Source organism: Thermobia domestica, chromosome 15, assembly GCF_964235325.1.
Source record: "Thermobia domestica chromosome 15, izTheDome1.hap1.1, whole genome shotgun sequence".
Taxonomy (NCBI): domain Eukaryota; kingdom Metazoa; phylum Arthropoda; class Insecta; order Zygentoma; family Lepismatidae; genus Thermobia; species Thermobia domestica.
Window position 1 is genome coordinate 996,928 of NC_137468.1, and position 14,031 is coordinate 1,010,958.

General features: G+C 34.2%; 1 protein-coding gene across 1 annotated transcript in view; it reads left to right on the forward strand.

The window, feature by feature from the left end:
• LOC145671800 (sodium-coupled monocarboxylate transporter 1-like) overlaps positions 1 to 14,031 on the forward strand; it is a 136,008-nt gene that overhangs the window by 76,384 nt on the left and 45,593 nt on the right. The window contains exons 6-8 of the mRNA XM_081741031.1: positions 823 to 977; positions 5,470 to 5,610; positions 10,667 to 10,775. Coding sequence (XP_081597157.1) covers positions 823 to 977; positions 5,470 to 5,610; positions 10,667 to 10,775 — 405 coding nt within the window. The remainder of the gene's footprint in view (positions 1 to 822; positions 978 to 5,469; positions 5,611 to 10,666; positions 10,776 to 14,031) is intronic.

Sequence of the window (14,031 nt, forward strand, 5' to 3'; positions counted from 1 at the left end):
AGGAAATTGCTAATATCCTCATTCGGCTTTTGAGCATTTTCATGTATAATTCTCCACAATTTAATACAATACAAGAGGATATATTTTAGTCTTTTTTTCAGAAAGTTGTTGGCGAGGAATTAAAATCTTTCCATATCTCCACCCCCCCCCCCTCATTACTACAAAGAAGCTCTCCAATGGATTTCAGTCATTTTGTAAATAGAAATGTAATCTTTTAGGCATATTCTCACTGCATTTCAACATTTAGATAGTCGGTATGTCGAGTCAAAATCGTAATAAGACATACCACTTTTTTTTTTTTTTTTTTTTTTTTACTTCGAACACTGGTTGAAAGAGCATAAATATTATATTCTGTAACATTTAATTGTTCTGTAGAAAGTCTTAAACTATTTCGCAATAGTAAAATACATATCTCTAATATAATTTTTATTCACTGGAAAATCATATGTAATATTATAATGGTGTGCACTATTTCTGTTCAGACATAATTCAGTCTATCTCAAATTATTCATTGTGAAGAAAAAGTCTAAGGACCTTTTTTGTATATATATTTTTTAAACTACAATTTTTGTCATAACTTTTCCTCGAAAAAAATTATCATTTTCGATATAATTGTAAAAATAAATCTAGAATTTACATCCCTAAAGAAAAAAGCCCACAGCTCGAATTAAGTCTACTTTTCAGGATATGCTGAAGATATCAAAATAAAGGCTTCCATACAAAAACACTTTGGTTCAATTTTTTTGGAAGTCAAAATTTAGTTTTACTAGATTTCATCTCTCCTGGAGTCCTCTGTTATTAAGTTGTTGATTTTTCTTTCAGGGTGGAATGAAGGCTGTGGTGTGGACGGATACCTTCCAAGTACTCGTTCTATATGGATCAATGCTCGCTGTCCTCATCAAAGGCACTATGGACGTCGGTGGCTTCGATGTCGTTTGGCAGAGAAATACCGACACCAACAGAGTCGTCCTTTTTAAGTAAGACTTCCTCGCATCTTATAAGCAGCAAACAAATTTTACAAGATGTTTTGTTTAACAGCCATTATAAGTACATTCTGCATATGTCAATGAACTTAAGTAAAAAATAGTCTGATGAAACCAAACACATATTATTATTGATCTGTATTACAGTTTCGGCAGTGTATTTGCCGTCATCAGACACATCTTCAGATAATGTGTCCGATGAAGGAAATGATCTTCTGCCGAAACTGTTACACAAGTTCTTAATATAAGAGTTTACTTTCCAGATATTTATTTTTCATCTAAGTTATACGCAGTTCTAAAGCTAGAATGAACAATGTTCAGATGCCAACGAAATAAATGTTTACCCTACAATTTGCTGAGGTACGTTTCTTCTGTGAAGTTTAATAAGAACACATGTTGCATCGAATGGGAATTTTAAGTGGTTGGTTACCTCTACAAAGCATCACGTAGCTGAAGTAAGTCTAGTAGTCGAGTAGTTCAAAGCAAGAAAGGGGATATGTCAACAACATCAGTGTTTGTTTCTTTCTCGACGCTTGGAGTCATACTTCGAATGTCACCACTGAAATCGGAACAAAGATGAGAGTGGACACTGCCACGCAAAGAGCTCATAATACCTGGTTCTGGGCTCCTACAATCTAGCTCCCACGTATCTATTCACTAATTCGACAAAGATTACATGCAAAGAAGAAGCTTTTAGCACTCGTGATTTTATATTATCATGATGAGCCTTCATAGAACACTATCTTTTGACAGTCTTCGTTTTCCTCAACCTGTTTACTACAGATCTACAGAGTTTGTAATGTTAGACGCGTGACCTTAGTCCATCCCTGCGTAGAGTTGCTGAGGTGAGTTTCCCAACAAATGTCAAAGCGGATTTTTCCTTTGACACCTACCCAATAAAATGGTTGTATATAGATACAACTTAGCAAGCTGAGAAAACCATCTAACGCTTTAGACTCTAGTAACTGATAAAACTTTGAACCTAAAGAACAAAGTGGAGAAATCCACTTGCCCTACTCCTGGTAGTACATATAGAACATGAGGAAGTCCACTACGGGAGAAAGAATTCTGTGTTCTAAACACTGGATCGGGTACGAGCCACAGTTCGGAAATGTAATTTGGTTTTCTAAAGGTCATGTTTACAAGGTAAAACAAATGTTCGTAGAGATTTATCATCTGTGTTGCTTATCCAGTGAGACATTGCCTCAAAACAGTAGACTGGAAACTTCATAGTTTCCTGTCCCTTAAAGAGAATAACACTCTTAAATATCGGGGGAAAGCTACAGATGAAAACATGATGTAAACTTACATCCCTGAGCTACAAACGTAGGTACTCTCATGTCCAAAATGATTGTCGCATATCTGTAACTGTCTTCTTGTAAGAATATAATTTGATAATGATTTTGCAGGATACTTTTAATACTGATACTATGTGTATAATCGGGAAATGTATATTTCTGGTAATTTTCATAGGAAAAGAATTATACGTACGAAAATTAGAATGAGTAAAACAATATATTGCTAAATGGACAAGAAAGTTTTATTTTCGTTTTATTGCTCTTATTTGCTGCTCTTTTGACATGAAATTTGCCACATACATGTCTTTGCGGAGTATGTACATACTAATATTATAAGAAATACCGGGCAAATTCGTTACCAAATTATATTCCTACAACAACATATTTATAGATATGCGACAATAATTTTGGACATGAGGTACATCTTTATTACTAGTGTCCATAGCAGCACCAACAACCGCCGCAGATACCGACATTAGCTCAACATCCAGTAACCACTCAGTCGGTATCTTTCAACCACCCAGCTGAACTACCCGTTATTAGAGGTCCTTTCCTGCTCCGATTCTTCTGATCCTCAAAACGGCCATATCTGGTTTCAGGCGTAAGTAAAGCCACACTCTACAAAACCATGATTGTAGACTATGTAACCATTTCAATTAGAGGTCTCTGTTTGGGCGGACATTTATCTGTAACTAATCCGTGTAATCTGGTCACTGTTCGTGGTTCGTGGTCCTACCAAGAAGTATTCTCCTGAGACTGGAACTTACCTGGACAGGACGAAGGACCTCTCCAAGAAGAGTTACAAATTGTTCCCAAATCGCTCGTCGGTCTCAATGATGAGATGAGCATTAGGCGCCGAGAGGTTCGGGTGTCTCGTCTCGAAAACCTCACGGACGATCAGACGGTCATCCAGACCATAACGCACACAAACATCACCCACGCAAACAACGAAAACACACTAGATTAAATAACACTATACTTATTTATTAGAATACTATTATGTTAAAAAAATAACGAAGAGGAATGAACACAACACTGAACACAGAATATGTATAATAATTTTCATAACTAAAATCACACTTTGCTGTTCTAATGCGCTGTAGCCCTTTATATATATGCTTCTCTCACACCATTGACGCACTTGGGGGATTAGCACTGGGGAAAAGTTGTCGGGACAATCTCACGTAGGAATCCAGTTGTTGCGCCAAACAATCCTGAAGCGTAAAGATGAGTCTTCAGCAAATTAAAAAAAGAGAGTAGAATGCTGATGTTGGAGGGCGCGTGTTGAACTTTTTAAACGCACAAGGTTTGTGAACCTGGAACTTCACTAGTTGGGGCTAGCCGTAAGAAAACGTCCTTCACCGGCTAATAGCTTGTGTCCATTTACACAAATTAATACTTGATTCCCAACGCAACGTGCGTGGTTGCTGCATACAGTACCGGAGTCAAACTCCCTGAGCACCAAAGTTCAAGGTACGGGCTGCAATGGTCGACTCAAGAGTGTTGGCAGTTCATTCCAAAAACCACTCAGTTAGATCACCTGTATACACATGCAAACGGAATATAGAAAACAATTTATGTTAATCTTAGTCAACTACCCACAATGGACGACACACTGCGATAACTCGGGCGTGAGAAAGTACAGATAACGAACTGCAAAACAACGCAGTTGGTGCCACTTTGGTCACTTGAATACCTGTTCTGGTCTAGTCTGCTCTAATCTATTGCAATGTTTCATAAGCGATTAAAGAAAGCACTTAATTCAGTTCCCAATAACTATAGAATATATACTGTGCATAATAATAAGTCAGGGAGAAACTCTGAAATGATTCGCCACTAACTGAAATATTCTCACCAAAATCAATGTTTTAAATATATATATGAAAAAGCGATAAAAGACTTCTTTGTCCAATTGTGTGGGAAAGAAGCAATTCCCACCGAAGAAAGAACTTATATGCGTCGCAGAATAAAGTACAAATCGAAAATAATAATCACTGTCTTTACAAAATATACAGAGTGTCCACAAAAAAATCTTCTATAACCCGGTAGCGGTTATAACTATTTATGAACTAACATCCTCATTCCGGGAAAACATGAAGCCTTCCACTTTTTCCAACTGTTGAGAGAAACAACGTCCTCTTCTGTCTAGTACTGATTGCCTCGTCCTGCCATTGTCTTAATAAGCATTTCTGTACTCCTTGTTTAATGAGAAAAACCTCAAGATATCCCTGCTACAACATCCTTTGAATTTGTCTGCGAGCGGCTCCATTGCAGACCTGTTATCTACAAGAAAAAAATGTACATTGCTAATTAGACTAAGCAAGTATTTAGAGGATTCTGACTAATTTGATCTTTGTCATTTCAAGACATGCTTTGTAGGTGAAGTAAATACAACACTAGAGACCCTCACCGACTATGGCAGAATTTGAATATCACCGCTACACTGCTGTAAGAATTTAAACCATGCACCTTCCAGACCTCGTGTCTAGCGTTTATCACTTATGAAGAAAAATCAGTGGCATAAATTTTGACAGCCATGAAATAAAACGTCACTAAATAGTTCAATTTGTATAACTTGCAGATTTAGAAACTGGGTACTCTATTTAAACCTCTAGGTAATGGCGGCAGCATGTAGAAAAATAGTTATGCACAAGTTATGTTATTGTTGAAAAATAAACCTTCTAAGCTTTGAAGGCTTTCAGAAACTCACTTTTCGGGCAATCTAATTGAGTGGCAATTTAAATGGAATTGAGAAAGAACATTATAAGAGAATATCTGCTCTTTATATTATAATTTGTTCAAATATGAATTCAATAATCAAAATAATACTGCCTTTAACATATTTCATTCCTCATTCTCATATTTCATTCCTAACAGAAAATATAATTATCGTTCATTTAGTGGTAATAGCATCTTTTTAGAGTTTGTACTGTAGAAAATTTGTTATTTGGGAAATTCCAGGATATTTTGAAAACATCCGTGAACACATACGGAAAATTGTACGAGCAAAAGAGTGAATCTTATCATCCATCTTTTAATCTCGTAATTTAACCCTAAATTGGTTTCAATTGTCCATGATAAAGTTGCACAATGCAGCAGGCACAATCGTTACTAATTAATTTTACTAATTTACTAATTAATTTTATAGCCTTACAACATTAATATTCTTAATTAAATGTTTATTGTAGCTGGAATCCAGATCCAACAGACAGGTACACTTTCTGGTCTGCGTTATTCGGTTCCGCCTTTCTTCACGGCGCCACCTATGGAGGGAACCAACTTCAAGTTCAACGTTTTCTCACAGTTCCAACAGTCCAGAAAGCTCGTATGTAAGTATTTTCACTTTTATTTTCTAGTTAAAATATTAGCTGATAACAAAGTGCCCTATAAATCGCATTATAAAGATAACTATGGGCGCATGTGTAAATTATTTTCCATTATTTACAGTCTTAAACATCAAAATTGAATTTTATATCCTATTTAAACTATTCGCTGAGTAAAACAATACGTTTAATGTAAAAATTATTAACGTGTAACAGTTTCGCGAACTATCCACTTGGTTTCATAGACACTATAAATACACAGGTAAACATTTACTTATGTATTTATAGTGTCTGATGAAGCCAAAGTGGATAGTTGGTGAAACTTTTACACTCTATTATTTTTTACATTAAACGTATTGTTTTACTCAGCGAATAGTTTAAATAGGATTTAAGTCTACTAAAGCAAAGCTTGTACAAATATTACAGTAGAGCTTTACGCTTGAAACCTGAATGAAAAACAATTTCTTGAGCAACAAAAATACAGCATTTGTATTTCCAAAATATGCACTGTCTGGAGAAGTTAACTGCAAATACAAGAAAGTGAAATGTGCATTCTTAGATTGGTGAATAAAAATAAAAGCATAAATATTCTCAGTTTAGTACTTAATCCTTGAATTGTAGATATCGGTAATACTCTGAAGAAGGCGCTGTTATAATACCGAAACTATAACAAGTTCAATAATACCAAGGTTACTTCATAAATCATGGCAACTTTGCTACAGCTGTCATAAAGACTGCAGCAACGGAACTCTAATCTGTTAGTTTGCAGGTCACAGAAAGTTGCTTTTTAAAATCATACTAATAGATGATATCTGCGTGTAGATGCTAGCAGAAAGGAGCAATGGAAAGATACATAGATGCGAATTTATTGCTCCTGTACACGCTTTAATATCCACAAATGTACTCAAAAGCATAAGAATAGAATTACGTACCCACCCAAACAGCAACACCATTCGAATAGTTCCCCATAGCGACTCATCTCTGTCAATTACAGTGAAGGCATTGAACACAGTCGACTACTTGTAATTCATCAATGTTTAACACCACCTGTCAATGTGTAATGCATCGCTCAAATGTTTTCCTTTTTTTATATAGTTGCTTAAAAGTTTAATCTACAAAGCAAGTTATTTTGGTTTTTGTCATAGTCAACTCAAGGCTATTCTACAACGATTTTTGAGAGGATATAGAATGGTAAATTTCGAGGAATTGCACTCAAGCACTTGGGGGAGGAGGTTGGGCGCTGCTGAGGCTATCTGTCGTTAGTGGCATTGAAAAAAGATTTCTGTTGCCGCAGCATTTTTTAAGCAGCTGAAGCATATTGCAGTTGCCATGACTTATATAATGACTCACGTATATTTATTTACTCATAACGTTATTTTAAAAGAGTTTTATATATTTGGATCTGAATAGAAGAACACAAATGCATGATTTATTGTTTTAACTTAATACACAAAGGTTTGATCTAACAAAATTAGTATTTGAAAATAAATATCTATATTCTGCTCTAATGAAGAAACACAGAACATTGGAAGCTACGCCACTTTTATTTTGTTAGCAAAAGAATTCATTCTAAGAATAATTTGAGATTTTACATTTATTAAGAAAAGAACAGAAAACGAGACATACAGGAAAGAATTTGATATATTAAATCACTTTGTCAAAACTTTTCAGATTTTCGCGGAATCCACGAAAGGTAAGTAAACTTTAACGATAAAAAAAAATGGAATAAAATCTTTGAGTTTTACGTCCCATGATTATGCCGATTAGGCTAAAGGAGACGGTGATAATGAAAAATTAATGAAATGGTGGAATGCAAAAAGTGGGATGAAAAGGGAGAACCCCGAGAAAACCCATGCACACGGTGTTTGTCCACCACAAAGTTCACTTGGCGCTAGCTGGGATCGAACCAGGGACCGCATGCAGCAGAAGTGAACGCTCTACCACTGATTAATGATAAACGTAATGAGTTCCTGTTCTCTAGGCATGTACATGTCCATTCTGAACACACAATATCTTATAGGCTTAAAGTTATTATTTAAAAAAAAAAAAAGAGAGAGAGAGAGAAAACATGAAAATGTAAAATGGTATAATGATAAGCAAGTGCTATAATTCTAAACTGGACCATTAAGGAATAAAATACTTTTAAACACTTTATACAGGAGAAAATACTGAAAAGTATGAAAGATAATATTTTTTTGCCATATTTATAAGTAGCAAAAGGATCAAGCCTTGCTTCATAAAGTCAGAAATACCTGAAAACGTAAATTGTAAAGACTTTGTTGTTTGGTAGAATTTTGTTATCTATTACAAGCGCAGTAGACAGGTGGCAAGATGGTATGGAATTAATAGAATGCTTTTAGTGTTTGATGTTTGTATTATTTAGGAACTTTTATTTTACTATTTTACTTATTTTTTTCAATATTTGACTAATTATTTTACAAATAAATAAAGAATTAAAAGACATGGAACATTCTAGAAATAATGAAGTGATACCTTAATCTCTAGCGTTGAGCAATTCTACTATTCTTACTCATATACTGATAATATGAAATACAATAAGTATTAAAATATACTAGATTTAAATAACTTATCTAGGTCTGTTAAACAAGGATGTAAAGAAATATACTTAACTAATGTATAAATATTAATTACAACAGAAATAAAGAATATGGCAGTCATAATATGGTCAAGAAAATTTGAGAGACCTGCAAAATACAATTTTAATTACATAATATAACTATTGGTGATATAGGTGACTGAAAGCTGGGTAAAACACCTCAAAGCTGGGTAAAAAGCTGGGCAAAACCTCAATTTGAGGTTGAGAAAGTGAAGCGTCATATAGTAGAACTTCAGAAAAATAGCAGAATGCTAGAAGTGTTTGCGTCAAGTCTTGATTTTATTTTGGATTGCTTTATTTATACCATTTTTAGTTTAAGAAGTATTTATTTCAACACAAGAATCATGCCATAACAAGAATTTAATGCTTGGCATTGGATCAACATGTATCTACTAAAGAAAATTTTACAACGATTTTTAATATGGCGCATTAAAAAAAATGTTAATTGTGTAATTTATCTAATACAATTATTACATATATATACAAATGCAACATTTACATTACGTTTACAACCTGTCAGGGTGAGAAAAAGAGTATATAGTAACCTCAATTGAATTCTCGTCAATAAATAATGCAATAGGTACTTGAAAAGATGGCATTGTATTAACAAATTCGGAAATAATTTTAGTTTTTTTTTTTTTTTTTTTTTTTTTTTTTTTTAAGTTTACTTGGAAACACCTTAAAGTTTGGACCAATTTATTTTTCAAGCGATTTTATTTTAGATGTGCTTTTATATTATAACATTCAGTGCTAGAATATTAATGTTGTAACAATTGTTTACTGATGGAGATGTTAACATAGAAACAGGCGATTTCTGCTTCAGCCGCGCGATTTTGTGTAGCAAAAAAAAAAAAAAAAAAAAAGTTAATTGTGTAAACAATTTAATATTGAAACAATTCTTGCTTAAAACAATTTTAGTGATATGGTCAAAGCCATAGTGTAGTATTAACCCATTATTTGTTCGAGAACAGAACAGAAATAATGCAGTAGTGAATTTAAACAATATTTTGTTCTACACCTAGTGATCAAATTTATAGTATATACTAAACACCAGAATGTAACGATCGATTTTCCGTTATCATTATTTATATGATTACCCTGGACCGAACACATATATTCAATATTTGTAGCACTTGCCTCCATATCCTCTGAAGAGAGATAATATGAATCATCATCTGAAATATTTGAAAACCTTATCTTATTTAAAAACTTTTTCTTGAGGCAACAATAGTTTGCTAATTTTATATATTTTTAAATTTTCCTTACTCTTTGTAGCCGTTGAAAATTCTTAGAAATCTATATCTTCTATTAAATTAGCAAAATATCAGCATGAGAAAAAAATAACGTAAAGAACTAGAGATAGATTATGTTCCCAGTTACCTATCTTATAAGTACAAATCGTTATTTTTAGGTGCACTGACATAAATAACCAATTTCCACACAGCAAAAACACAGCATAACCTCATTCTTCCAGCCCTCGTTGATCCGAATTTCCGGATAATCCGGATCAGATTTGTAGCCATTTTTTAAATTTAATGTTCACATAGATAATAATTTTTAACTATGATAGCAAGAACGTAACCATAAGTACGCCAAATGCTATTAATGATAAAGCGTTTGCGTGACTGTGCTTCATTTAAACGCCACACATGTTTGAAACAGAAGACAATGGACCCATTGTTTGTTAAGAAATGATGTGAAAAATTATCGTAACAAACGGTATGTCTGCTTATTTAAGGATTTGTTTTGCTTATTACCCATATTACCTGGATTATCCGGATTTTCGATTTTCCGGATTGTCTTTGGTCCGAGTTAGTCCGGATAAACGAGGTTGTACTGTATTGGTGTATCAAAGCCATTGCTTAAACTAGATGATAGTTTCGTTCATATATGCCCTTACGATAAAATGTATTTTGTTGTATGTACACATGCGATGTCATGTAATAAATTACATGTTTTGTGTTGATATATTTTCGTGTTGGGTTAAACTTCAAGTAGTTAGGTTCTATTTAAATCTGTATAATATTCATTGTTATTTTGAATTAAGTTGTACTTCATTTCTTTATTGTGTGAACTTATAAATAGGTGTTAGTCTGTTATGATCAAATATATATATATATATATATATATATATATCTGGTGCTTTACCATGAGTTCTTAATGAACTTAATATCTTTAACTTTTACCATATTAGTGACTTTATATTGCCTATTACTATTTTAGACTTAAGATCAGAAAGTTCACTAACAAATACATACATAAAAATGAATGACTTATAGGCAACCAAGATAATCTATTTTAATTCTTTAACATTAGTAAGTAATTTTTGTGAAGACAAAATTATGAAATTAGACAATAGTTGAAAAACTTTATATTTTCAATTTATAAATTAATTTTATTTATTGTCTTTATAAGATGATTAATCCATAATTATTTTGTTTCCAGCACCCTATGGATCAACGGTGTAGGATGGACAATAGTTGTAATGCTGACAACATACGCTGGTTTATTAATCTACGCCAAATATTTTGACTGTGATCCTCTCAAAACACATGTAAGGAAGAATATATTTTTATAACTTAATTATTTATTATAATTTTGATATAAAATAAATGTCGATATAGCAACACCAGGCCCGAAACTAGTCACAGATGTTTGGGGTTGCCATGAATATGTTAGGGGGGCCAAGTCATTAAAAATTCTCTTACAAATATCTAAATTGTGTTTTTTCTATTAATAATAGCATTTTATATTGAGGTCTGGAGGAGCCACGAAAAGTTTAGGGGGCCTGGCCCCCTAGCCCCCCCTCTGGTTGCGGGCCTGAGCAACACTCTGAACAAATGGGGCAATTTATTTGTCAAAGAAGAAAAAATTCTCAGGAATTGCCCATAGCGTAACTTACGAATTTTGTTTATGAAGGAAGTTATCACAGAAAAAAAGTAATAAGTCAGTGTTAGATAACAATTCAATAAAACGTATTCTCCCCGTAGCAAGAACGGGTATTTTGCTAGTTTATAATCAAATCAAAACAGTTTTTCAATTTTTATGAATGCGTTATAGAAGTTTGAGGCCTTCAGTGTTTCATTAATTGGCTTCTATGAGCTCCATCACACATTTATTTTTATCTTTTTAACTGTTAGCTATACCATCTTTGTTTTCATCTAATGCGCACTAAAGGAACTTCTTTCTTTTTGGTGAAAATATAGTAAAATCTATGAGGTTAAATTTAATTTTACATCTAATTTATATTAACAGTTTAAAGCTTTTGTGATACTCAAAAGCAACAACAATCAAAGTCATATGCAATGACCAGCAATCAATTTTTTGTCTCATGTTGCATTATCAAGCTGGCAGAAGCCAGTCAGTCAAATATTGCAGATTTCTTAACTTTACAACGCAGAAAAGAAGTTCTGATTTTCTTATAATCTTATAACCTTAGAAAGAAATAGAAGTTCATGATATTTGCGTAGATTATTTCATGATATTTTTAATCTTTAATCCACAATATCTGACTCATATAGAAAGTACAAAATGTATCTCCGATATCTGACAATGATAGTTATATAAACATGAAATTGATAGCTACGTACTTATTAGAAAAATGTTACAAACAGCAGCTTCGTTAACTCCAGGTTTTATCGTGATCCTTTTTCTGTTTGTTATTGTCTGATACGGGGAACATTTTGCAAACAAAAAACCAACTAAATACTTTGTTTACATAAACATTCTTACTGTAGTATGTAATTTTGATATTATTCAAAGCAATATTTTAAAAAAATCGCTGATGTTTCTTCAGCTCAGTGTTTGACATAACAAAAAACAAACCACAATAACAAAAAAAAAGAAAGAAAGAAAAAAAGAAGAAAAGAAAGAGAGAGAGAGAACAGTGAAGCAACCATACGGTATGTATAAGTAGATATAAGAGCAAATAATTTAGAAAGTCCATATGATATAAATAAAACTGTTACTTTTATACCTCGTAACATGTTGGAGCAAGATTAGAAAAATAATCAAATTATAAAGCTGACCAACAAAGTTCGGTCGCTTTTTCACCCACCAACTTCGAACATCGATATGTCCCCTAAGATATACCTGGAAGATCAAAAATAGTCCCCATCAGCATCGACGACCTTCTGCCAAAGTTCTGGAAAGCTATGGATTCCATCGCGGTAGAACTTGGTGGGTCGTGAAACGAAGAAGATATCACGTGCATTTTGCACCTCTACTAGGAATTGGAACTGGCGTCCTCTAAAGTGATTGTTCAAGGAATGGAACAGGTGATAATCGAATGGTGCAATGTCCGGGGAGTATGGCGCATACAATAGTATTTCCTATCCAAGGCGTAGAATTGTGTCCCGGGTCATCCTAGCCAAGCGTTGTCTTGTAACAGGAGGTTCCCTTTCCGATTCAGAAATGCTGGATCCAGAGTTTTGAGTTCTTCTTGAACACTGCTCAACTGCTGACAGTACATAGTTCCATTGATGCTCTCACGAACTGGGAGCAGTCTACCAAACACACAGGAGAACCTTCTTCTTGTGCAGTGCTGGTTTCGACTGTTTTGGAACAGGTTCGTGGGATGCTAACCAATGACGACGGTGCCATGGAGCTTTGTACAGGACCCACTTCACATGACATGTCAATACCCTGTCGAGAAATCGCACCTTACTCAGACGAGACAGTAAACATACACAAGTGTCTGCTCGCCTTGCCTTCTGGCCCGAAGTCAAATAATGTGGGACCCATCGATCCAACTTGTAGTGTTTCCCAAGTTGACGGAGGTGCTGACGAATCGTTTCTCCACTCACACTCAATCGTAGTCCCAGTTCCTCACATATCTTGCCACTGTCCGCCTCAATTGTTGTCTGAAGATCTTCATTTTGTACATGTGTTGGTTTTCCGGCACGTGGTGCATCTTGGAGTGTTTCGTCACCGTCCTTAAACTTATTAAACCACCGCTGTACTGTCCGCGTAGTCACGACACCCTCGCCAAAGGCTAGCATTCTTCCGCCCCTCTGCAGCGGCTTTTGACACCAGTTTGAACTCGTACAGCATACATGCCTTTATGAAGCTCTGAGGTCCCATGTTCACTCTGTCCTCACGCAAGTTCACGGTGTAACTGAACTGTCACAAATAGGTAGTATGTTGGATATACCCACACCAACAACTGACCTTCGCCTTATCTCCATTCGCATTCAACTTACAGTGTGAGGGCCAATTGAACACAGATCTCTACAAAAACTGACAGAAATTTCTTGGTTATCTTTATAACAGGGTTGGCAAAAACCATGGTTTTTATTGAAAAAAAAAAAAAGTTTTTTTGGTTTAAACCCATTTTTTTTTTTTTTTTTTGGTTTAAATAATTTACTCTATGTATTTATATTAAATATGGACAGAAATTAGTTTGTTTCGCCTTTGTGTTATTATGTAAGAAGGTTATACTAGAAGGGGTCACATAAGCTTAAAGCGGAAAGCACACCGCTTCTCGGCTTACATCCAAGAGAAATTGTCCATTTGGACACGAAACCGGGACTAATTGGTCACAAATGCGATTGCCGACTCACTCACGAAGGACTCCTGATAAAAATACATTGTACTGATCTTTACATAGGCCTACTTGTTAATATGATTATTAAGAGTCATTTCAGAAGGACAAAAAGATAAACAGTTACACAAATAAAAACATACAGAATTATATGTAAATCGGGAAACTCCCGCCTTAGCCATTGGGAAAATCCTGTTATTACTATAAATGTATTTGTATGTAAAATTTTAAGGTCAATGTATCATAATCACTACGCTAAAACTGAGGT